General features: G+C 36.7%; 1 protein-coding gene across 27 annotated transcripts in view; it reads left to right on the top strand.

Moving 5' to 3' along the window:
* DLG2 (discs large MAGUK scaffold protein 2) overlaps positions 1-25909 on the top strand; it is a 961231-nt gene that overhangs the window by 644959 nt on the left and 290363 nt on the right. For all 27 annotated transcript variants that reach the window (XM_071732357.1, XM_071732283.1, XM_071732535.1 and 24 more), the window contains one exon: positions 4632-4801. In XM_071732357.1, the coding sequence (XP_071588458.1) occupies positions 4632-4801 (170 nt within the window). The remainder of the gene's footprint in view (positions 1-4631; positions 4802-25909) is intronic.

Below are 25909 nucleotides of genomic sequence, written 5' to 3' on the forward strand. Positions count from 1 at the left end.
GTCCTTTTCTCTCTTTTGTTGATACCTCCACACTGAGATATGGAGGTGTATATATACCTAACATATACTGTAGCTTTGCAGTGATTCTCCCTTAGTAACAGTATTTTTATCTTGATCTCTAAGCTTCAGCTAAAGAATTAATAAAGTCCATATCAATTTAAGCTTTACTGAGAAGGCTTAGAAATAATCTATTAATGTTGACCATTCTGGCATAGAAAGCATGATAAATGTATTTGTGTGAAGCAAGGCTGGACTGCAATGGACTGCAAGACACTGATGAGATGTCTGGATGATATCTAAGACACATGGATTACTGCAGTTTTTAATATTATGACATTGCCCCATGGAGCACAGATCATTCCCTTGTTCTTGAGTCCATAGATGATGTCAATTTGCTCCTTTATGTAGCTGCAGGTGGGCTAATGTTTCTTGGCAGGACCGTTTTGCCTTTTAAGGTTCTTTGCTGCCATACTACTCTGCTTTGCTTTTCTCTTCACAGCACCAAATTACACAGAACAAATGCACAAAATAGGTAATTCAGAATAGGGAAGGAGTTCTCCACTATCTGCTCCAGTCTCGTGGGACCTCATCTGGAGTACTGTGTCCAGTTCTGGGGCCCCAAACATAAGAAGGAAATGGACCTCTTGAAGCAAGTCTAGTTGAAGACCACGAAGAGGATGAGAGCTGGGGCACCTCTCTTGTGAAAAGAGGCTGAGAGAGTTTGGGTTCAGTCTGGAAAAGGGAAGGCTCCAGGGAGACCTTATGGCACCTTCTAAAGACTTTTTACAAGAGCATGTAATGATAGGGCAAGTGGTAACCATTTTAAGCTGAAAAAGTATAAATTTAGATTAGATATTAGGAAGAAATTATTTCTTGTGAAGAGGGTGAGACACTGCCACAGGTTTCCCAGGGAAGCTGTGGCTGCTTCCTCCCTGGAAGGGTTCAAAGCCAGGTTGGATGGGGCTTGGAGCAACATGATCTTATGGAATAGATCTTGGAATGATCTTTCAGGTCTCTTTCAACCCAAACCAGTCTATAATTCTATGAATTATCATTACCAGCTGTTGCATATTTTATTCTAAGTTCCTAAGGATTTTGCTTGTGCTTACTTGCAACTTGACCGAAGCTATTACCAGCTTTTCAGGGATGTCTGCACAGTTTCTTGAAAACAGTGAACATGAAACTCGAAACTCAAATAAAGGTGTTCAGGTTTAGAATAAATTTGGGAAAAAAAACCCTCTTAAAATATAGCATTTTTCCTTAATAGCTCAACCCCTTATATGCTTTGAAGACAGCGATAACTACTGGCAAACATCTGTGTCCCTGACCTTCACCCTTTACAGCAAAATCTCTCTCATATTTCTCATTTAATTCCTAACTTTCATGGCATGATTATAGCATGTGTTCTGTATTTTACAGTCAAGTGTCATAGAATCATGGAATGGTTTGGGTTAGAAGGGACCTTAAACATAACCTAGTTCCAACCCCCCTTCATGGGCAGGGACACCTCCCACTAGACCAGGTTGTTTAAGGCCCCATCCAACCTGGCCTTCAACACTTTCAGGGAGGGGGAAACCACAACTTCCTTGGGCAACCTGTTCCAATGTCTCAACACCCTCAAACTGAAGAATTTCTTCCTAATGTCTGCAAAAGTCTTCTAGAATGTATCCATTTTTTAAAAGTATTTAGATGAGACAGCATGCCATGGGAAGAGCTGTCTAACTCATTTTCACTCAGCTGTTACCTGCAAGGGTGATTCTGCAGTATTTAAGTATAGGCATAATGCTAAGTCCCCATTTGAGTATTTTGGCTGAAGCAGAAACAGGATTACTTCTGTCTCAAATATTAATCACCTATATGCTGTGCTGAACTGAGATATGATGTCCCTCTTTGTTTGAAGAACTAAAAGCATGAGTATTGCTTTAGGCTTATGTTTTTTTAAAATATGGTTAGAACACAATTTCTTTTTTTTTTTTTTTTTCAGCACAGCACATACGAAATTAAAAATATTTCTGATCACATGTTGCTTTTCATTGAAACATGAGTAAATTTGGTAAAGAGCTCTGTGAACCTGTATTATCAGCAGACACTGAGATTATAGTTAAATTGTAGCAATTAAAGTGCTATATTTTAAGAATAATTTTAGTTGGTTTTGTATAGGATTACAGAAAAAATTTCCTCTAGTGTCTTAATTGTTGCAAAAGTCATTAGCCATAGCTTGGATACAACTTCCCTTTCTGCTTTCTGTCTTGTTAGAACCTTTTACAATTAATTAGGAATTTTCAGGATGACTGAATAGATTTAAATAATTTCAGAGTGCTGAGACTGTTAGATAAATGCCTTAATATTGAATAAACATATGTAAGGTATGTTGTTATGGAAAAAAAGGAAAGTCTTGCTGGAACAAGTTTCCTCCTGCCTGAATTTTCTTGTGTTGGATTTTTGTAGATATCGGTGAAACTATAGAGATCTCTTTTGTACAACTTGTGTTACTACCTTGGACTATAAAGCAGATCTTCTCCTTGGTGCAGGTCCAAAACTGTGCCTGAAGTAAACTTCTATACAGTGCATACCCATTTGCAGGAATTAGGAATATTATGAAATAAATGGGGAAAGGAATCCATGTTCTGACTGGAATACACTTTTGCAGTGTGTTTGTCACATGAATATCTCAATGAAGCTGGGAAAATAATTTGAGGAGCTGTTTGCAAGGGCAAAATAATTTTGCCCCTAAGAGGCCAGTTAATTCCATGTTCTTTATTGACTCTCTGCAAAAGACATGCTTTTTCCTTAACAGGAGGCATCATTTGATGAAAGCCTTTGTGAAATGTTTCATGTAGATACGGATATCTGATAATACCAGTTATTTTTATTTTTTTTATATTAGAATTTATACATGCAGGTTACACGGCATGAAAAAGCAAAACAGATTCAATCCTGCTTTCCACTGTTTCTACAATCTTTTCTCACCTTTTCATCTTCATAACCATCCAGCTGTCAGGAGCCAATAGTTTTTCATTAAGCATGATATAGCCAGTTGTATTTCATCTATGACGAGTCATAAATTTAACAAGAATCACATATAGTTCTATTAATAGCTGTATGAATACAGAATAGCAGTTTTGACATAACTATGTTTCTGAGTGGGAAGCTCTAGCAGGATGTATTAATAATTTATTTAAAAAAATAAACCCATTTATATTAGAACACTTATTAATTTGACAACCAAACCACAGAATTAAACATTTGGCAACTTTATACTTCTAGTATTGAAGGAAAGAAGCAAACCTATCAATTGAATGAGAACTGAAGACTTGCAATAAATTACTTTTTAGCAGAAGGGAATCATCTATTTTGTGTCCTTTCCAAGTCTGACCAGTTGTCAGATGCAGGCTGCTATCAACATTTTCCCCTGTAAATATTCTTCCAAAAGGCTGGTAACAGCCTTCATTTCCTACAGTTGTGTTCTTTTTGTTCTAATTTGTTTTTAAGCAGAATCAGCAGTACAAAAAATAACAAAAATTCATCCTACATTCTCAGAATTCAGATAAACTTTTGGTAAATCTTTGTTCTCCATTCATATGCTAAGGGTCCTGAGCAATACCCAGTTCAAGTGGTGTTTTGCTCTATAGAGTAACATTTAATGGTTGAGCTTTATAGAATCATAGCAGAAATGGGAATATTTTTAGCGACCCATATTTTTTTCACTTACTGTCTTTTCAGCCATGCACAAGGACACTTTGATTTACATATGTCTTTTTCTTCTGTACCCAAAATACTTAGAGAGATCTCATAAGCAATGTACTTCACATAGAAACAGTAGAATCTCAGTTCATCAAAGTTCTTTGCAATTTGTGTTCTGCACTTACCCTCATTTGCAAAGAAGGGTGGCCCAGTCCACCCAGTGCTGGTCCTTAGCCTGATGCGTTGGAGATGGGTTTTAGTGCTCTCAGGGTATAGATTTCATTTCCAACTTGGACAAATCTGTCAGGTAAGACTACTGTTCTAACCTAGACATTTGGAGGGTAAATATACAGTCAGTCAGTGGTGAAAATGTAAATAATGATATTTACTCAAATTATTTAGCGTGAAGCATTCTATATTAAATTCTCTGCTTTTTGTATGACAGTATTTTTATTTTCACAACTTAGAATGCTTTGGCTCTAATGAAGAAGTATGAGAGATTTAGGAAAGTATTTGAACAATTACTAGTCGCTGCAGTAAATTAAATCAACTGATTTCCTTATAATCAACAGCAGTACTAATAGCATGCAGTGTGAATTTTGTGACTCAGTTATATTGTTGCTTAGTAAAAAGTGGTCTAATTAAGTCTGCAGAGACTTAAAAGTTGTTTATTACCTAGTTCTGTCACTCTATAGAATTTAACCCCAGTGTATGAAGGAGGATGGTAGTTGTGGGTGATCAGGCAGACTTTTGTTTGAGTCAGGTTTGTCTTTTGGAGGGATTGAGGGTTGTTTCTGCCTCACTGCTGGTGCAGCATATCACATCAAGTCTGCGACTTCCCAATGAAGTTCTTCAAAATGTTTTTCATTTTGCAGCACTACTGACTTAACTCTGGTCCAAAGCAACAGCTGAAGCATTCAGACAGTATCTGTGGGTTTTTCTTGCAGGGTCAACGATTGCATCTTGCGAGTGAATGAGGTTGATGTCTCCGAAGTCTCACACAGCAAAGCTGTGGAGGCCCTGAAAGAAGCCGGCTCCATAGTACGATTGTACGTTCGTCGAAGGCGCCCTATACTGGAGACCGTGGTAGAGATCAAGTTGTTCAAAGGACCTAAAGGTAAATATGAAAATGAAGACCTTATTTTACACTTGATACTTAACCTCCCTTGTAGCTCAAATGACATCTGACTTTGTTGATTTGTTAACTCTTAGACCTGTCAAATACTGAATGCATTTAATTTAAGCTGGTAGAACTTGAATTCGTGGTTGCATGTCTGTTCCTGAAATATAAAGGAATTCAAGGAGCTGTGGTTTGTTTCATTTAATGTTTGATGTAGAGGTGGCTCATTATCTCCTGAAGAAATGCAAGATGCAGTGATATTATGTGCTTTACATTGGCAGCACATAGACTTCCTCTGAAGTTCCTCCACTCAGACCTTTAAGGTACTGTTGAAGGTAGAGTTCCCAAATTCTTTGCTTTTTCAGAAGGCTTTATGGTTATCCAAGTTATTCTTTCTCCTTGTTGATGGTTTCTTCTACCATCATTGGAACAAGAAAGCAAGAATAATAACTTACCCAGATATATAGGAGAACTTTATTTTAACTTTCAACGAAGTAACGTGGAAGTCTAGCATGAAACCATCATTAGTCTAAATCAGCTTTATCACTTCCAGCAGGATCTTCTGATTATAGAAAAAAATGCTTTAAAAATCCTTTCTTGAAGCATTAGCACTAATTTTAAATATTAAATATTAACCTTTCCTTTTGCAAAATAATTTTTACTTGTTCAAGCATTATTTGTATGTAATTTTGTTTTGTTTTTCCAGCCTGAAATTTCCCTCTGGCTATTACAGTTTTCTTCATAGATAATTTCTGGGCAAAGAAAATGGATATTTTCATAGTACATGTGAATACAATGAATAGCGGTAGATTTTTTGATCCACAGTAGTTATTTCATAAGCAAGTCTTTAATTAATGGTATATAAATTAAATGAAGAAATTTTCATGTCTCTTAATATATGCTGTGCACATGAGATTGTTCTACCTGTTTCACCTACAGTGAAAAAGCTGTAGTTTTTTTGGTGGGTTCCTTTATAGTTCATCTCATGTGAATATTACAGTGTGCTTCTACATAGTTTTCTATACCAATTGAGTCTATTTTTTTCTAATTGTGGAATTGTTGAGATAACCCATTCACTGTAAACAAAGATAATGGATTATTTTCAGTGTTGCACTATACCTCATCTGTGTATGTCATGGTTATTTGACACAGCAGTCAAATCACCCCTACTCTTGGTGGAGTGTAAGATATTTAAACATGCATCTGAGGGTAAACCCTCAAATGTCTGGATTCTTGTGTTCAATTACAATGCTAAATTGACTTTCTAATAGAAAAGCATCTCTAATGAGATTTTGTACGTGTATGAACTCAGAATAGTAGTGCAGGCAGTAGTGTTTTAAAGCTTTTGAATTAAACTAAGTATGTGATATGATAGTAATTCTGAGTAACCTAGGGCTAAAGAAACCAAAATTAACATATCCTTTCAGGTTTTGATGAAACAGTAAAAATTATTCACCATGACCAAATTTTGCTGCATTGTGGAAATAGATGAGACAGGCAATTATTATCTAATAACATTATTTTTCCATCATGTTTGGTTTTGATTGTATGCCTATTTTTAAAAATAAAAATAGTTAGGGAAATTATTTTTATTTTTATTTTCATACCCAAAAAGTGCCTTTTATGACAAGCTAAAGAAGCTTTGATGCTTGGCGTTGCAGACACCATTTTGCACCTATGTTAGTATGTGAAGTTTACTGCTATAATATAGGTATTGGCTATAAATAGTGAATTTTATTGTTAAGTTGAGTATCTTTCAAAAATTTTCACTTTAATGCTATTTGTGTAAGTTAACTGGAAACCTGAATGATAAAATGTTTATGGGCCAATTCTTTGCAACAGCCAGGTTTTTTATCTTTCTGATACAGGCAGTAAGAAAGCATACCCTTGTATGCTTTTGGTATTCCACAGGTAAAAAGCAGCAGAGTGAATAAATGAGGTTATAGATTGGTTTGAAGTCTTATGAATACTGATTTTAATATCTGTGGAAGTTTTCCTTTGGATTTTCCAAAATCTTCTATGACACTTGTGTTGAAAGGCATCAGACTTGAGAATAAAACCTAAAAATCTTGACTGTAGGTTTCAGTACTAGTCACTCATATAATGCCTGTCTACTGAAATGTCAGGTGATTTATCTATGAACTTATCTTTCATACCATTATTATACAGTGCAAGAATAACTTAGTACTTATATACACTGTGTTTCTTCTCAAGAGTGAAACTGGGATGTTTTGGGATCCAGAGCAGGACCTGAAAGTCAGTGTGGTAGTTTCCACACCATTCCTGCCTACTCACAAAGTGATTAAGAAAGTGCATCTGTTTTTTTAAACGAGATGAGTGTTCCACACAAAACTTGGAGGAGCAGATATCATTTCAGTTGTTTTGTTTCCTGTCTGTCAACATATAACTCAGTATATACTGAATTCATTCCACACTGTGATGAGAATTTACCACATGAGAACAAGCCTTGGCTTCCATTTTTGAGTGACCTGCCCTAGCTTGGTCCTACTACATCAAGGGGGGTTGGGCTTGATGATCTTCAGAGGTTCCTTACAGCCCCTGGCATTCTGTGATTCTGTGGTAATATCACATAAATTCAGAGATCACTAGCTTGCCTGTGTATGTGAAAGATGCATGATGAGAGGATATCTTTCAGCACTTGAAGGTGCTAAAGAAGGAAGTTTACAAGGCTTTTTATAGAAACACTTTTAATTTTGTCATAGGTATTCACAACTAGGAGTTTTACCATCTATGAATCCATACAGGTTAGATTTTTTTAAAGTGGATGTTAATTTTTCTATCTAGCAACCATCACATAAATTTAAATATACGTTGTGTAGCAATGGCTGTGGGCACGTGGCAGGAGAAGGGTCATGGTGCATTATGAATAGTCATCCCTAGGTGATTGCTCCTGGTGCTTTACAGAAAAGCTGTCCTAACATACTATGTGATAAAGGCCATGTAACCCCTCAACTTGAGGTAAACAAATATACAAATGAGTTGCAGAACAGAAAATCAAACTCTCAAACAGCTGTGTGTAGGTATGGAAAGCTGTGCAGTCATTAGTGTGGGGTGCTGGATGGGTAGTATTGATTGATGTCGATATTTTTTGTCTTGAGGTAATTACTAACTGATCATTGCAGGATCTTCATCTCTTTCATGTGCTCAGGAGATTGCCCTTTGTATGCCTCTTGCACGTCTCTTCAGTCTCTTGTACAATTTTAATGATTGGCTTTGTTTAGCATTTATTAGTAACTGGTGGTTTGTTTCAGTCACTCTCAGGTCACTGCAGATTTTAACAGCCATCATCTTTGCAGTAGCTGAGGGCTGTAACAGGAGAAGGGTATACAATGGAGCTTTCTTACTGCAAATCAATAGGATTTAGACCATACTGAAAATCCTGTCCTTAAGTAATATGCTATTACTTGGTATTGAAACATAGCAAGACTAACAGTACAAGAATAGATTGCGTCCACTGCAGTGTTTTTTCCCAGGAAAGAAACATGACAACATTCAAAATACAGTAATTTAATCATAGGTTAATAGGCTGGATTGGGTTGGGAGGCCATCTGGTTACAATAACCCTGCTATGGGCAGGGACACCTCCCAGTAGGCCAGGTTGCTCCAAGCCCCGTCCAGCCTGGCCTTGAACACTTCCAGGGATGGGGCAGCCACAACTTCTCTGGGCAGCCAGTTCCAGTGTCTCACTATCCTCACAGGAGAGAGTTTCTTACTATGTCTGACCTAAACCTATACTTTTCCAGTTTAAAGCCATTAGCTCTTGTCCTATTGCTACATGGCCTTATAAAAAATTCTTGTAGGCTTCCCTTAGCTTTTTAATAAAACCTGTGTTAGTTTCCTATTAGACCCTGCAAAGAACTGTGTATGAGCATTGAATTATGAACTTCATTCATTATTCAGAGATGACAGTGCACAAACCCATTCAATAGCATTTCACTGGAGGATTTTATACTAAATGAATTCCACTGGTCTTTGGGATTTCCATGCTGTCGTATCACACTGAAAATCTACTTGTTAAAGTGTTGAGTAGCTGGCTTGATGTAAGATTAGTTAGAGAATTCTAATTTATTTATTTATTAAGATCATCCAGAACATTTTTTTCTACAGTTGCAGAAAATTTCTTATAGTCAAAAACTTAGGTAAACCCAGAGGTTGTGTTATATTTTACCTACCAGTACCTAACTAATACCTAAGCTGTGATACTTACTACATACTAGAAGGAAAACACAATGCAGAAAATCATTATTCCACTAATTACAGCAGTATTGGATCAGATAATAAGCTTCTGATCTCAATTCTATAGGAAATGTGGCATCTGAAAAGACAACACAGCTGCAGAAATGAAGTTTAGGACATGTGAAGCAGAACAGCTGAGTACCAGGAAACTTGAGAGGAAAAATGGCAGATTTAAAAACATCAAAAAATGGAGAGCTGATTCTGCCATCTGGATATCCTTGTGGCTTTAATATAAAATCAGAGAGAAGTAGGATTAATTTCCCATACCCTTCAAGATAATTCAATAGTAACTATCCTTAAAGTGTGTGAACTGCATTGGGATCTTGCAGTGGTGGCTAGAGGTTCCCTTTTTTTAGTTATTTTAGAGGGAACAGTAGCTATGTCTCTTTTCAGTTGTCTGTAAGAATGCTTTTTCTCATTCCTGGTGAATTTAGCCAATGAAACATTTTGATCAGGTTCACCTCAGCCAGTTTTGGGCACTTAATAAAAGTTATTTGGGGACTTTTGCTCGTCTGCTCTTTCTTGCTCTCAGAATCAGGGCCATATCAGGGCTTTCTTTAATCTATGTGGAGCGTTATTATATTTTGGGACTTTAAAATAGAAAATAATGTATCTACTATGGACTGTTTAGTCCAATTCTGTGTGTCTCTCTGGATGGCTATCCTCATTTTAATTTTCTTCATAGCAAAGACTAAGGTCCTAAACTCAGTAATATACTAAAAAATAAGATGGAGTGAATACAAAGACCATAATAAGCATTTATTTTTTTAATTATGTATATCCATCTAAATGTTAGATGAAGTCATTGGGCAGTAACCAATTCCACAGTTTCCATTCCATTGTTTTCTGTGCTGGCCTGAAGCAAATATGCAGCACGTGGTAGATTTCCTTTTCACATAACTATTTTATTCTTGGTGACACTGAATAAAGCTGCTGTGTAATACTGAAGCTTTCTTACTATACCAAGACAAGAATCAGTACTTTCTGAGCAGTGGATTTTTTAGCTCATGGATTAGTTATGGAAATTTCTTGAGAAGATGCAGAGATTTCCACCAACTGTGTAAGGTATGATTTCACTGTAGATTTATCTTGAATTGTACTGAAATGTTCTCTACTCCATTACTGTCTATACTTTCATAGAAATTCATACATCTGTTTCACAGAAGTTGACATATTTTATTATGATTTGAAGATTTCATCAGAAAAATCTTCTGTTGTGTTGCATAGATAGCATCCCAGCTTGCAGTGACAACAGAAATAGTAAAAAAAGTAGAATTATGTGTATTTTAAAATGCCTGCTAAAAATGTGCTCAGTTCAGAATAGCAGAATAGAGAGGGCTTTTAATTTTTATGAGTGCTGCTCCCAGTAAGTAAAAGAGAAATTGTATAATTTTTTATCTACCAGAGCAAAGCCAGAGGTTACCTTTTTATCTCAGGTAATCCTTCCAGCACTTATAATGAAAAAGGGAACTTCTGCAAACAAAGAATCCAAATTATTTCTTTCCCAGTTCCAGAGAAAACCAGAGCTTTCAGATCTTGCTGTTTGATAACTGATTGCCGGTTCTTTCTTCAGACTCATGATGATGTATGTTTTTATTAGTATGGCTATACCTTCTATGAGTATACTGGCCTGTTTTCTCTAGGGGACACTAAATGCTGCATAGCAAACTTCAGCATTTGGAGAAAAGGGATTTTATGGCAAGTTAGGCTGATAGTTTATTAAGTTATGATCACTTGAAAATGTCAGAACATTTTTATTTTTACTCTACAAAATGTTTTTATAGTTCTAAAGTGTTTTCAGTAAAGTTTTTTTTGTTTTTTTTTTTTTTACTGTTTGAACAGAACATTAAACGTTTTATTATGGTCTTTTAAGTCTTATGATCTCATCATCTATGAATTTACTTACGTTTTTCGGTATTACCTTCCCTCTGTGCTGTAAGCTGTTTTGTGAATATTGATGCAAAACAGTAGAAAACAGGGCAACTTAAAAAAGAGAGCTGTAGAAAAATGAGGAAGCAGGCATGCTTTCCAAAACCTAGATATAACAAACTATTGAGGTTCTTAATTCTAATTTAAGAGCTTCAGTTCATATTACTGTAATACATTATAACTTACTACAGGTATAAATATAAAACTACCAATACTGAAACTAAAATACCATTTTATGTGAAATGTCTTTGCTGGAAGGGACTCGCATTTCATCCAATTAGCAGAAAGTGGTCTGTCAAGCACTAGTACATAATTTTCCAATTTAAAAACAGCGATTCAAAATCATCAATTATAAGTTAACATCACTAAAAGGCATGACTTCCCTGCAGGCTAGCATTGTCTAATGTAGGAATATGTGAGCATCTGCACAGTTTATTGCATAAAAATTGTATTCTCTTGAAACTCAAAATTAGAAAGCTCTGTGATAGTGTTATAAAAGCCATTGCTATTTTGCCAAAATATTTTGGCATGTTAGTGCTGTTAATGCCCAATGAAGAAAAAGTGGTAGCTTATATCTGCACCTTCATATTTCACAGACAGAGAATCTTGTTTTCTAATTTTAGTGGTGATCTGCATGCAGATGCTATTATCACATTGTGTTTTATGGCACAAATAAATTATTAAATGTATTACCTGCCTTTGGTCACTACAGACTTGCCATCTCATTTGTGTAAGTTACCACACAGGAAATATTTCTTTAAAAACATTCATTCTGTAGAGTGGCTTCTTCCATTCCTGAAGAAAAATAGTGCTTATTGTAATCTGACATAATAATAGTTATTGTTACTAGAGTGGTACTTCAGTTCTGGTAGTTCAGGCTTTAGCTACCATCTTTTTGTTTTCAGTGGAGAAAGAAAGTAAATATGTCATGGTTTTTATTGCAATTGCAGTTGAGTGGCAGGAGATAGTGGCACCAAATTGTTGTCCGATCAGACAAAATTCAACCATCCTTGGATCTGAGCTGTCAATCGATAGAGTAATGATTTCCCAGATCAAAAAGGATCATTTCAAATGGAATACAAAAGCCATCTGTCCAGTCACTTGCTCACCTAAAACTAGAGCCATTCTGTGAGCCACAAGATAATGCTTGATTGAAGTCTTGTATTTTTGTGATAATTCTGACTTCCTTCTTTTATTTTTCACTATTTTCCATTAGTAGTAAAAGAATAAGCAAAATTACTTGGAAGATTATACAGCAATTTTATATACATATATTTTGGTTGTTTTGTTTTTCCCTCAAAACCATTCAGTTCTTAATAACTCTCCAAGCAGAATCCTGGGTTAATATGCAAAACTAATATCTAATCTCACAGTAGATTTTAATTATCAGTTTCCAGAAATCATTCATGTAGAGTGAGGTTTCTACTGAAATGAACAGTTCTTTCTGCAACTCCATCATGTTAACTATTTCTGAAAGTGGTGCAATAGGAATTTCAAAATGCAGTTATGGATTTTAATAGCCAATTGAGACGGCTATAAAAATCCAACACTGTGCATTAAGATCATTACTAAATTGCTTCAGCAATACTTATTGATGAGGCAGCTTCAGCAGAACATGATTCATCCTAATGGACCAAAAGCAGTACAAGGAAAGCAAAAGGAAAGGAAGACTTTGTAGGAAGGCTTGGGTGCCAAAAAGCTTAAGATTTTGTTTCAAGAAAAATAAGCTTTGGCTAGCTTCTTTTTGTCTTCAGGGAAGAAAAGTGGTAAATCAGTCACTGTGTTTGTTACCATTGGCAGTTAAATGGCAGAATGTGGTGATATCAAATTGTTGTCAGGTCAGACCAAATTCAGCCGTCTTTGGAGCGAAGTAGCTTGTTGATATTTCAATTGATAAAATCTTCTGTGCTTATCCTTTTTGAACTGGGTAACAATTTTGCACCCAGTTGCCTGGACAGTTTCATCACTACTGACTAGAGACAGCAAGTGGCATTGTGTAGCACTGTGACCTCGGTTTTATCATTCTCTGTGGTTAGATGTTGCCTATCGTGGCTTTTGCTGAGAATCAAGAGCAGTTAGCACAACTTGCTAGATTCCTCCTGATACCTGAGGTTTAACTCTGTAACCTCACACTGGAAACATGAGGGGATAAAGAAGTTTCATTTACTTTTCTTTGTGCACTCCTTTCACCCACACAGAGAAAAAGGGCTTTTAATTTCTGCGCTCAGCTGTTGGATAAGTAAGAGATGAAGCTCCAGGTTTGGCTCATATAGCTTGCTTCTGGGTGAGAATAAAGCAGCTCATTTAAAAAATTCTGTTTGATTTATCCGGTCCTTGTGGAAATGCTTCAAAGGAAGATGCTTACTAAATGGATTTTCCAGCTACGTACTCATCTCTGAGGCACTGCTGGAAAGTTTCTTGCAAAATCTTTTGTCTCAGTCTTGTATGGAAAAGCTGTGGTGTCTGTGCTTTGCGATGCTATTTGACACTGCTGCCTTTTCCTGTCCCATTTTTTAAAATGGAATAAGGAGTTGTCTCTACTATTTACTGGCTTTATTTATTTATTTATTTATTTATTTTTGTCTATGATGAGTGTTACACAAATGCCCAGTGAATCTTGGAAAACTTCTTTTCCAGTTCTAATTTTTTTTCTGACCAACAGAAAGTCATTACAGTAATTCTCATAATTTTGTAATTATAGCACGCCTTTGTCCTCCTCTTTTTCCTTTAGATTAGAAATTTCTGGGTCAGGGAATATCATAATTTCCCTCCCCATTCTCCCCATAATTCCCTGTAAGAGATAAAAGGGGAGCTACAGAAGTGCCCTTTCATTATATGTGCAAGAGCTGTTTTCACCAGGCCAGCATAAGAAAGGGAGGAGATGCAGCAGACAGAGTAGCAGAGCATTAATTCTCATCAGTATTTCCAGATGCACAATAAATCAAAAGATGAGGAAGGAGAATGGCGTCACTTGCTAAACTACTGGGCTGGGTGTGGAAAGAAGTACTTCTGTAGGCAGGAGACCTATATATTTTTTTTTGTTTGGTTAGTGGAGGAGTGAGAATTGCCTAAGGAGTGGCAGTTTTGTTGGCCTTTTCTCACTACCATGTGTTCTTTCATTTAAATTCTTAAGGTTAGTTTTAGAGAATTATTATGGTTGATCTGTCACCACTTTAATAAATAAACAGTTACATGACAAGAATGGCTGTGAGGCTGATGTGATATCCTGATGGAGCAGAAATACTAAGGCTTTAGTGTCCTGTCTGGAATACTTTCACTGACACGACATCTGCCACTTCCAACTGAGGATTCTGAAAATTCTTACATTTGCTTCTTTACAGAGCTTCATCCTTTTTTGCATATAAACCCAAATGTGGAAGTTAACCAGATGAAATTACAGAGCAGTGATTTTGTTCTTTATTGTTAGTTATCTACATAGTAAGTTCTGGCTTTCTTGATAGGTTTTTAGATGTCCAGATCTTTCTTATGAAATCTGCTGTCTGGAAGACAATACACAGTAGTGAAATAGTATAGTGGCATGAAAAGTACCTTAAAAATAATAATTTGTATTTAATTAAATTTTTTTCTTTTTTTTTTTTCTGTAATCCTAGCCGTAGGCACACACTATTTAAAGACTTCTGAAAAAGGCATTAGAGATTCTAATGGTGGTAGAGTAACAAGTCTGGGTGAGGCTTTAAAAATTCAAGTGATACAGTAAATAAAATGTCCATCTAGAGCCTCATTTAAAAAAAAATAAATCTATATTGTGAGTATTATTCTTTTGTTTCCACTAGTTGAAAAAGAGGAAGGACTTATGTTAAAGCACCCATGAATATCTGAAGGAAATAACTGATTTAGAGGCCAGATACCAAAGTGACTAATTGCAAATAGTCATTCATCTGGCTATTTCCAATACTATATCCTTGACTTTTCTGCAGGTCTGTCATAATTGTGCTTTCCATATTTCAAAGTTTCACTAAAACTGTAGTTAGTCTTAATGAAAGCAAAAGACAGAATGCTACTCGGGATCCTTTTCAGTGACTTAGCTAAAAAGGGGTAACCAGATCTCAACATTTGGCAAAAAGAAATTTCCCCATAGTATTTCACCCTTAACTTACTATTTGTTATTTTAGATGATTTGTCCAACATCTTTGTAAAACTGCTTTCAGATTTTTATTTTGGTTTGCTCTGTGATATTTTATATTAACATTCCTAGAAATGGCAGCATTTCTTTCGGAGCTTAGATGCGAGAACATCCTTTTCCATCTTCCTTGAAACAAAAGGTCTGTGCAGATGACCATGCTTTCCAATCATACCATTGTAAGATAACAAGACCAAGAATTCCAGGTGCTGGAACACCAGTACACAATAATTCTGGTGCCACATGTGTCCCATCACGATGTCCCAGTATAGGTTGGGGGCTGACCTGCTGGAGAGCAGTGTAGGTGAAAGAGACCTGTGGGTCCTGGTAGACAAGAAGATGACCATGAGCCAGCAATGTGCCCTTGTGGCCAAGAAGGCCAATGGCATCCTGGGGTGCATTAGAAAGGGTGTGGTTAGTAGGTCGAGAGAGGTTCTCCTCCCCCTCTATTCTGCATTGGTGAGGCCGCACCTGGAGTATTGTGTCCAGTTCTGGGCCCCTCAGTTCAAGAAGGACAGGGAAGTGCTTGAAAGAGTCCAGCGCAGAGCTACTAAGATGATTAAGGGAGTGGAACATCTCCCTTATGAGGAAAGGCTGAGGGAGCTGGGTCTCTTTAGTTTGGAGAAAAGGAGACTGAGAGGTGACCTCATCAATGTTTTCAAATATGTAAGGGGTGAGTGTCAGGGAGATGGAGTTAGGCTTTTCTCAGTGGTGACCAGTGATAGGACAAGGGGTAATGGGTGTAAATTGGAGCATAGGAGGTTCAAGTTGAATATCAGAAAAAATTTTTTTACTGTAAGGGTGACGGAGCCCTGGAACAGGCTGCCCAGGGGGGTTGTGGAGTCTCCTTCACTGGAGACATTCAAAACCCGCCTGGACACGTACTCTAGGGGGCCCTGCTCTGGCAGGGGGGGTTGGACTAGATGATCTTTCGAGGTCCCTTCCAACCCCTATGATTCTATGATTCTATGATTCTATGATTCTATGATGTGTACCAAGAGCAGCTGACTCAGACATGTAGCCGAGGTTCTTCTGCTGCAGGAACCATGAGATGAAGCTTCTTGTAGAAGTGAAGTATAATCTTACTGTGTCAAAGACTTGTACTCTCTGACACTTAGCTGCTCTTCTACTCTTCTTTTGAGTAAGCAATAAAGCCATGGGATTTGTGAGAGAGTAGAACTTCTTTTTCTTTGTTTGCAGAGATTTATGTAACATTTTTTCATTCTGCTGCTTGCGATAGTGGCAAGCTGATGTTATTCTCAACACACAGCATTTGGTGTGCTTGGTAGATGAAAAAAATTCTTGTGACTTGTTCTAGAGTACATTTTTATCTGTAAAAGAGACAGCTTCTTCTCATTTCTGAGACAAATACTACTCTGAAACCTTAAAAAAGTCAGTTATATCAGTAGAGGGAACCTCCTGTGAAACCAGAGACATTAGCTAGTATATCAAAAGCATTCCCAGAGCACCAAGCTCTGTTTATAACCTGAGGTATTGGCTTCTGAATTTTGAGTGGTGATATATACAAATAAATAAACCTGTTCTTGAATTTTGAAAGAGAGAATTTTGTCCAGTCATTAACTTTGATAGGAGTAAACACTTGCAAAGCAAGAGCTTAGAGCTGAATTTAATATAAAAAAGGATAAAATTACACAAAACATCTCTGGAATATTACAAGAGACATATTGCATAAGCTAAAAGAAAATTATCCTGAAGGCATTCTTGCAGTTTTTATTTTGGAAAGTGATGTTTACAAATAAGGACTTAATAGACTTTTTTTTTTTCCCCACCATAAACTTATGGTTTTTGTTTTGGTTTTCATGCAAAATTATGTGTAGGATGTCTTATGAAATGAATAGAAAGCCATACTACCCACTCAAACAGAGAGACCTGAAATTGGGAAATATAACATGGCAGCAAATAGCTTATTATAATTGTTTACTGTAGGCACATTTACATTTTATATTCAGTAGCTGAAAAATGAACTCAGTGTAAATGGTAAGCCAGGGGTAAATTTTATCTATAGTCTGTAGGTCAGAGGTGTGTAATTTCTAAATTCTAATGATTATCAAATGCTGTAGCCAAACTTTTGGAAAGATATTTGAAATATTTTAAAGTTCTATTCTAGCAAATCACATCTCCTCTGTAATGCAGTGAAAATAATTGCAGTTTAGAGACGTACTTTGTAGTTACAGAGGTAGGTTGAGATCATAGGTGAGTTCAAGGCAAGATAGAAGGAAGTGCCTACCTTTTTGCTGGCATAAGTTTTTACAGAAAGGTCATATGTGATAACATTCCTGTCATGATTAAAACCAGCAACAGAGGGGCAAGACCTCAGCCTCAATGGAAGGAGGCCAGGCAGCACTTAAAAGAGGTCAGATATTTTTATACTTGCTGGTCTTAATGGTGTTGGCCTTAAGCCACTGAAACTTGGCTGATTGAACCTGAGTGCTGGCAGTGGTTAGTTTTGAACACCTGTGTGGAGAAGGTAAAGGGAAAAACTGGAAAAGATAAGCACAGAAAACTCATCTTCACCTAGAAGAAGTTGACGAGTAATAGTTACCAGAGGATGCCATACTTCTCTTCTTCCAATCCTTTTTGTATTTTTCTCAGATGAAACCATGTGCTTGGAGGTTTTAACACTGAAAGAAGTCTGAAAAAAACCCAAGGCATAATTCATCAGAGATGTCTTAAAATGTGCTTTAAGCAGAAATAATCAAATAATCTCCTAAATTCCACTTAGGAGAAAACTGTTGGGACAAGTATCCTGTAGAAAACTCTAGAAGTTTTTTAGTTGTCATATCTGTCCTTTAAACATCATGCTGTGATGAAACATTCAGACACTATATTGGGATTAATAAACTGAGGTATGGTTTATAAGACACGAGAAATCCTTTCATCCTTCACAGGTAAAGCTTTGAGCTTTCCACTTAAAGAAAGGTGTAGCGCAGCTGGAGGGAAGTTGGAAGGACTCCAGGGGAAAGCAGTAAAAATCATCAGAGATTTAGAAGAAATGAGTGATCTGAAGTCATTAATCTGAAATACCAAAGACTTAGGAAGGGAGTTATGGGCCTCTGATAATAATCTTCCTGCCTTGCAGCTCATCTTTGAAAAGTGTCTTTGCTCTGAGTGCCCCCTAGGGGAGATGTGGAACAAAATTTAATGGATAAATTAGGATAAGCAACATTTGGACTGTATTTAGGACAAGTGAGGGTTTTGATGTGATGTGATAGATTATCAGGCAGGTCAGCAGGTCTGTAGCATGGAAATACTGATGTGCACTCACAGACATTTATTAGCCAAAATGCAACTATGTTCAGTTCTGGTGCAGGTCAAGAGGAAATAAATGATCCATGGAGCTTTGTCCAGCCCAAAAGTTCAGTGATGACAACAAAATTTTCTTATTTTATTGTTGTATGAAGACAAACAGGAGGCAAAGGGCTATTTAAGTCCTGCACTTTTATCTTCCAGACAAAAACCACAAATGCTTCCTTTGCTTGTCCTCAACAGTAATTTAATTGTTTTTTTATTTCCTTCTTTTTAGCTTTTGTTGTGACTAGGAAGGATAAAACAGTTTTAAAAGGAAACTTCTTCACATATGAAAACATTAATATTGAAGAGATAAGCTGCTTTCTCAGTCTGCATTTGTTAATTCACATCCAGCTCTGGTTTCTTTGGGTTTTCAACTTTTCTGTTCTTCAAGGCAGTATCGTGTTCATTTGGTCAAATGAATGGCTGGTTTTTCTCTAGAGGCTTTTCCCACATTATCTTTCAATATAAGGAGGCTGGTCAAAACTCCTTTGAAGTCTTGACATCATATAGAACATTTTTGTCCAGCTCTAGGAAAAGCTTTATTTCTTTAGAACTTAAAATTTCTTCAGACTTAAAATTGGTCTTGTAGCCTTTGGGTTCTACATTTGTTGGTCTCGCTGGAATGAAACTTTTAATCCAAATAGTTGCCTAAAATTTCCAAGGGGTGGCCCCAAAGTCGCCTAGGAATAAGTCATCATGTTAGTACATCCATTATTTCCCCCAGGGTTTAACTTTTCATTAGGAATGCTGTGTACTTTGTTCCCAGAGCCTGAGACCTACACCTTACCTCTAGCATTGCAGGGAAAGCTCAAGGATTGTTATTAATTGAAATAGCTGATAGAAAGGCTGTGTTACTACCCCTCCTAGATAAAACCCCTCAAGGGACTAGTAGCAGAGCCTTGTGTTAGACTCTTATCTCATGAAGAGCCCTGGTGAAAATATCAGGGAACTACTTAGACAGAGAAAATCTGTAGCATAACTTGGCCTGAAACAATCATATTTAATTGCTATAGTGCAGGTCTCAACACTGTTAACCACAAGCTGTTAGATAATCTGTCATGACCTGGGACCAGCCTGGAAAAATCTGTATTTCTGAATGCAGATTTCAAATATGGGTTCACATTATCATTTTAGTTATGTACACTAGAGAACAGTTGCCTTAGCAAATATGTAGTATAATTTCTCATTTGTGAGAGTATAGGTTACTCCTCACTGACAAATTAAGCACTTTGTTATTTCACTTTGTTTCTTGGCATATTGCAAGAAAGCATCATCAGTAAACTGAACTAGGGGACCAAAGTCAAGTTTCAGGGAGACACAAAGAGTCAAAGCAAAGTGCAATGACTCATGAATCTTTTTTCAGTTTGTATTCATGTTATTACTACAGCTGAATAAGCACCATCTCTTTTCTTTCTCTGTACCATTTATATACTTGTATACTTTAACATCAGGACTGAGTAAATCACTTACAGAAAAACCTGAAATTACTTCAAATTTTTGTCTTGATTTTTCTCTGTATTTTTTAAAAAGGAAGTAACTGAATGGATGACAGAGTATGGGTTGATTGCAAATAGATAAGAGGCTACAAGATGAACTTTGATTTCTTTTTGTATTTTCAAGCTTCAACAGAATTGGCAGAGAGCTTTTCAAGAAAGTATTCTATTTGAAGAAACAGGGATAAGAAGATAAATGCTAAATTCCTCTCATCAGATGGAAGATGAACAAATGAAACTGATGAGTCTCTCCCTGATGTTTATGGTTGCTAAACAGATCCCAGACTGACAGAATGCTCCTTCTGTGTCCGTTTTGTGGTGACAAGTTATTAAATATTTGTCTAGAAGAGCCATCCAATTTAGAAAGCAGTAACCCAGCTGTGCTTAGTTAAAGTTGCGTCACCTAATGTTGTACAAAGCAAATAACGTTTGTCCATGAACTAGAATAGTTTTGTTCTGTGACAAGCCTGTTAAGTTTCAAGAATGAATATTGATTAGAAAAAATGGTGGGAAAAAGCACAACTTTACATAGTACCCTTAATGAATAAAATTAACATCTCATCAAGAAGTAATAAGTACTTTAAAACAGATCATGGTGTGCATGTCTACAGGATCAAATGCTTTTCATTTATGTTATTAGGAGGTGAAATAACTTGTGCTGCTGTCAGTAATTACAGTGATTTGTGCAGAAAATCATGTAGCTACTATTTGTTAATGACAGACAAAGTATGATCGACTGCATAAATTTGGTTCCTGTGCCTGAAACAACTGGTGTACTTTGTACATGGAAAATGAACCATATTTCAGCATTTGGATCCAACTTAATATCTAATGTGAAAACAATAGCAGATTATTTGGATCTTCTCTGTGCAGGCATTCCAGGTTTCTGTCACTGCCTGCTTGTCTCTCAGCACTGCAGAGAGGCCATGGCTTGTTATTTTTCTTTCTTTTTCTTTGTCTAAAAGTTACACATCTGACTTTATGTGGGATGCACCAGGAGTTAAGTAGGGTCAAGTGAAATTTAAGAGCATGAGCAGTGGGTAAAAGGAAAAAAAAAAAAAAAGCATTCGGGATTTTATCTGAATTGTCTGGTGAAGAGAGGAGGCAGTTGGGGAAAGGGGACTTCTCTTGGTTTTACAGCATTGAGATCAAGCTCTGCCATGCTGATACCATTTCCAGATATTTCTCAAAATGAAAACCTTAGAGAGTTGATTGTTACTTACATATTCAAGGAAAATGGTGTTTTTAAAAGGGGATGCAGTTTAAATAAATACAGCTACAAGACCGTATTTCTGGTAATGAAGCTAATTGCCTTAAACTTTTGTAGAGGTTGGTTTCTTACCACTTTCAGCCCTTGTGCATACCTACTCTGAATTAAACATTCTCACAAGGCAGCCAAGTTGGTTAAATTCAGCTTTCTCAAACCTAGTGTTTCTCTTGAAAGGATGAGTGAAAGGGGATTGATATTTCATTCTCTGATCAGGAAAGATTCATAATACCAGTGTGTCTGACAGAGCAAAATATGATAATCTTAAAAATGCACCTAAACACACACACCACACCACCACCCTTCCCACCACTCCAGCCCCCAACTTTTTGCTGATAATTAGCACAATTGTGTACTTAGAATGTCAGAAAAATGGAAGGGACCCTTAAAGATCATCCAGTCCAACCCCCTTGCCGTGGTCAGGGACACCTTTTGCTAGATTATATCACTCAAAGGCCAATCAAACCTGACCTTGAAAACTTCCAAGGATGTCTTTTTCATCTAGAATCAGTTGTAGTCGACTTTTGCCCAAGTGAATGAAACGGAGGATGTGACCAAAAAACAGCCCAAAAGCCTCTTGCTAAGAAAAATACTGCAGAAAAAAATAATGAGAAAAAAGGGTAGTCTTTTACAGTCCATTCAGATCACCTTCAGTCAGACACTTATGCTGTGTTTAACATTGTTCCCTGGAAGATGTAAATAATCATATGGCACAGGCAGCCAGCCAGATGATGTCTGCCCTAATTAAAAAATTCCGAATTTTGGTGACTGTAGACCCGAGGGCTGTTTGTCCTTGTGGGTGCACCAAAGATATGCAACAGCCTCCTGTGTGAAGAGGCAGTCAGTGTGCATACACAGCATCAGTGCAGCCACATGCAAACCTGGTATGGACATGTGACAAGAGAAAACACATTTTTAAAAAATAAATTTGTTAGCCTTTAATTCTGTTTATAAGTGGCATTAATTTTCTTTACGTTACTAATACTCACTTTTTAAAAACATAATTTGACTGACTTGGTGTATCATATAGCTTTTCTTAAAAGAACTGAATTGCTTGCTATGATTCTTGGAGTGTCAAAAATGAAATAATTTTCTTGCACTCATGCTAGTAGAATGGTGGTAGTGTGGTTTAATATGATTTCAGTGAATTTGAATCCTCATTAATGCTTTAAAAATCAGCTTATTCTGAGTAACTAGGAATACTTCTTTCTCATTTCAGAGTACAAGTGTTTCTTTTGTACAATTAGGCCACTGTTCATTGTCCTTTCTGGGAAACTTATTCTTAATTAGAATAAATGTAAAAATATAGAGCAAACACAACTTCAGATGAAGCTCTAAGTGTATTTTCCTAGTTTACTGTTTGCATCTGAAGGGAATGTATCTTTAGGGAGAAATGCATGAAAGCAAAAAAAATCATAATGGGAAAAACTAACTGCAAAACTGAATTGAAAAGAAGGGATTGCTTTCATATGCATGTTAGAGGATTTTTAAACGAATTTCTACAAATAGCAGTGTAATTTAACAAGATGTGTTTTCAGTGCTTTATTAAATAATACAGAAAGATTAGTTTTACTGTTATGATAATGTAGAACCAGTGCTTTATCTACTGGATCTACAGTGTGATTTCTAAACATGCACTCTGCCTTGCAGGTATGTTAATGTTTGCACCATAATCTCACTTTCTCATCTCTGGCTGGAATGTAAACATTTTTTTTTAAAACTGAGTGGTATGGTTCTGAGAATGCATTCCTTTCTTTATTATTAAAATCCAGTAGATTTGACTCAAGTGGTTGATTTCCAGTCCACAAAAGACTGCAAAAGCAGTTGGAAAAAGAGTTGTAGTTTGAATTTGCTTCTAAGGCCTCAGTGGAGTAATTCAGAAAAAAAATCTCTGAGTTACAAGAAGTTTTGGACTTTTTGGGGTCTCAGGTGATGTTGAAGAACCCCTTGTGTACAAAGAAAACATGCAATGTTCCCCTGTCTCCAGGATAAGAGCAAGCTCAGGGAAAGCAGTGTTAGGCAGGGAGCTTTCTGGGACATCCCAGCAGCTCTTTTGGAACAGGTATAAGGAGCTGTAGGTAGCAGTGTGGTCTTCAATTTTTAAAATCACATTTGCTTCCTAATGGTATGGATTATAGTTTGTAAAACTGAAGGGGGGACTGCAAACCTGCTCAGATGTTCTCAAAGGTAGGGAAATCAGCCAGACATCACTGCCTGCTGGATCACCAGCCAGCAGCTACAACCACAGCCTTTCCTCCACTGAGCTTTGGGGTACTATGAATGAACATCTGCAGAGTGTACTGAAGACAGATTAACTTTTGTGAGATCATTATCTCTCTTCTTTCTCTCTCATAAAGCAACCAGTGAGAACAAACCCCTGCATATTCCTGCACTGGGTTACATAGCATGATTGTGTTCCTATAATGTTTTAAATTTAAGTTATTTATTATTATTTTTGTGAAATTAAGAGTGTTTAAACTTACGACTATTCTATTGAAATTTATTTTAAAATTTCGAATTCTCAGTATTTAAAATTTATGCAGATAAAATCAGATGAAAAATAAAAAAAAAATTACTTTCTACTAAAAATTCTGACTGAAATCTGCTTCCATACGGAAAGGTTCTGAGTCATCTTTCGGGGGTTATGGAGGGCTCCAGTCCCTCTGAGATGTGTCAGTGTTGCTGTGTAATCAGTGCACATTTGCAAGAAAAGAGCTTTTCTTGACTGTGGTATAATCACAACTGCCAAACATGTAGCAGTCATAGCATCTCTCATAAGTGTTCTGGAATATTGTGTGTTCTCCCCAGTTTGATCATCAGTAGAGCCTATACTGAAATCTGGCATCTCTGTTGGTTCAGTGGTATGGAAAGATGATGCACTGGCAGCCAGATTGCATGGCTTAATGAAAACAATAACTATAAAAATGGCTTTGGCCAAGAAAAAAGGAACTGTAACAACTGCTCGATAAATAGCTGAAGGCATGAGCATATAATGACACACAGTGTAAAGGGGACAATATTTTTTCCTGGTAGAAGACGGTTTCAGAGAAGATTCTTCTTACCTGGTGGCATTGTACATAATTTTTATTCTATCTGCTGTCAACTGGGAAATAACTGAAACAATAGATATTTCTGGGGAAAAAAAAAAAAAAAAAGAAAACAATAAGGAAGATGCTGGCAGTTTTTAACCTGAGGCCATTAGAAAAAAAAAAAAAATAGGTAATGATAGGCTCAATTAAATTGGAAGGTGTTCAGGCCTTTTTTATGGTCAAGGCTATTATCAAATTGTTGGTTACAAAAAGAGCCCTCTAAAGTGAGCTGGGAGCAGGGTCTAAAACAGAAACTAATCATAGCAATGAAAGAAGGCAGCTTTCAAGTATGTTATGGATATTATTTAAAGTTTTATGAATCATACTGTACTTTGGGCTGACTTTTTCATCTTTTCAGAGAACAAATGTAGTCAAATTTTATTCATCTAAGTTCCTCTGGTATAAGCTGTCAGGCAAGTCAGGACTAGGAATTGTTATAAGACCTCAAATTGATATTTGAATCTACCCCTACAACACAAAGGAGATGAGGTAGATGTGGCATCTCCTGTGTTTGGGATTAATGGTTCCTTAGGAATCAGTTCATGGGATGAAAAATAAAGACAGAAGGAGAGAGGTCTGTAGAGGAAGATCAGTCTCTCCTTGGTACATTATATAACTATTGTGAGTCATTTTCATTTTTGTTTAGCAATGTATTTCATTTTTTGTGTGTATAAAATAACAAAGCACTCTGCTGTCAGTAATGAATAGTTATCATAAGTCATGGCTGTAATAAGTGTATTAAACTTCCACAGTTATGAGGGGCTACTTTAAAATGTGTGCTGTATCTGCCCTTCAGGAAAACTAAAATTGGCAGCCAAGGGGCTTGACAAAAGGGGCTGGGGGAGACATTCCCTATTGGTCCTCTCTTTTTAATTAACCTCATTTCAGTTTGTTTATTTGTATAAAACTGGATATAACTGTGGTACCTGTCAAAACAAGTCAATCAAATTATATCAGTCAGGAGAGTTTATATTACCTGTGTTCCTTTCCTTCCTTCAAGTGGAATTTGATTAATTAGAAGCCTGGACTAGGCTTCATTGGTCCAGGTTTTACAGTATCATTGGTAGGTGCATCAATAAGATATTCTTCTCAATTTCAGAGGAGAAAAAAAAAAAGACACTATATAAATACTGCCTCTGTAAGCTTAAGTAATTTCAACATTAAAACACCACTGAGTTATAATTTTTGTAAGCTGGTGTTGTTGAAGTGCCTGGTTTGTGGAAAGACAGTTTGAGTTCCTTATTCCCTTGTCTGGTTGCTCACAGAAGTATGGTCTGTGTGTCATGTCCCTTGGCACCTCCAGGTTTGCAGTGCCAGGGAAGGTCCTCAGTGGGACATGGGTGCTTTTTGGTTGTAATATGTTAGTTTGCTGTCTGAAAGATTTAAGTAAATTCTGAGTTCATATGAAGTTCTTTACCAAATCAGTTTGTTTTACACCTGTTGAAAATGATTGTGGCAAAATCAATGAGAGGTCATACAGGAAGGGAGTTAAATAATAAGTTACCCACTCATTCTCTCATATATTTCATTCACTCTTTGTTTCATCCACATCCTCACAAACCCCAGGATGCATGCACTGAGGTGGTCTGGCTCGCTTGTGTGTGACACAGGTGACAT

Source organism: Heliangelus exortis, chromosome 1 (genome assembly GCF_036169615.1).
Source record: "Heliangelus exortis chromosome 1, bHelExo1.hap1, whole genome shotgun sequence".
NCBI lineage: Eukaryota > Metazoa > Chordata > Aves > Apodiformes > Trochilidae > Heliangelus > Heliangelus exortis.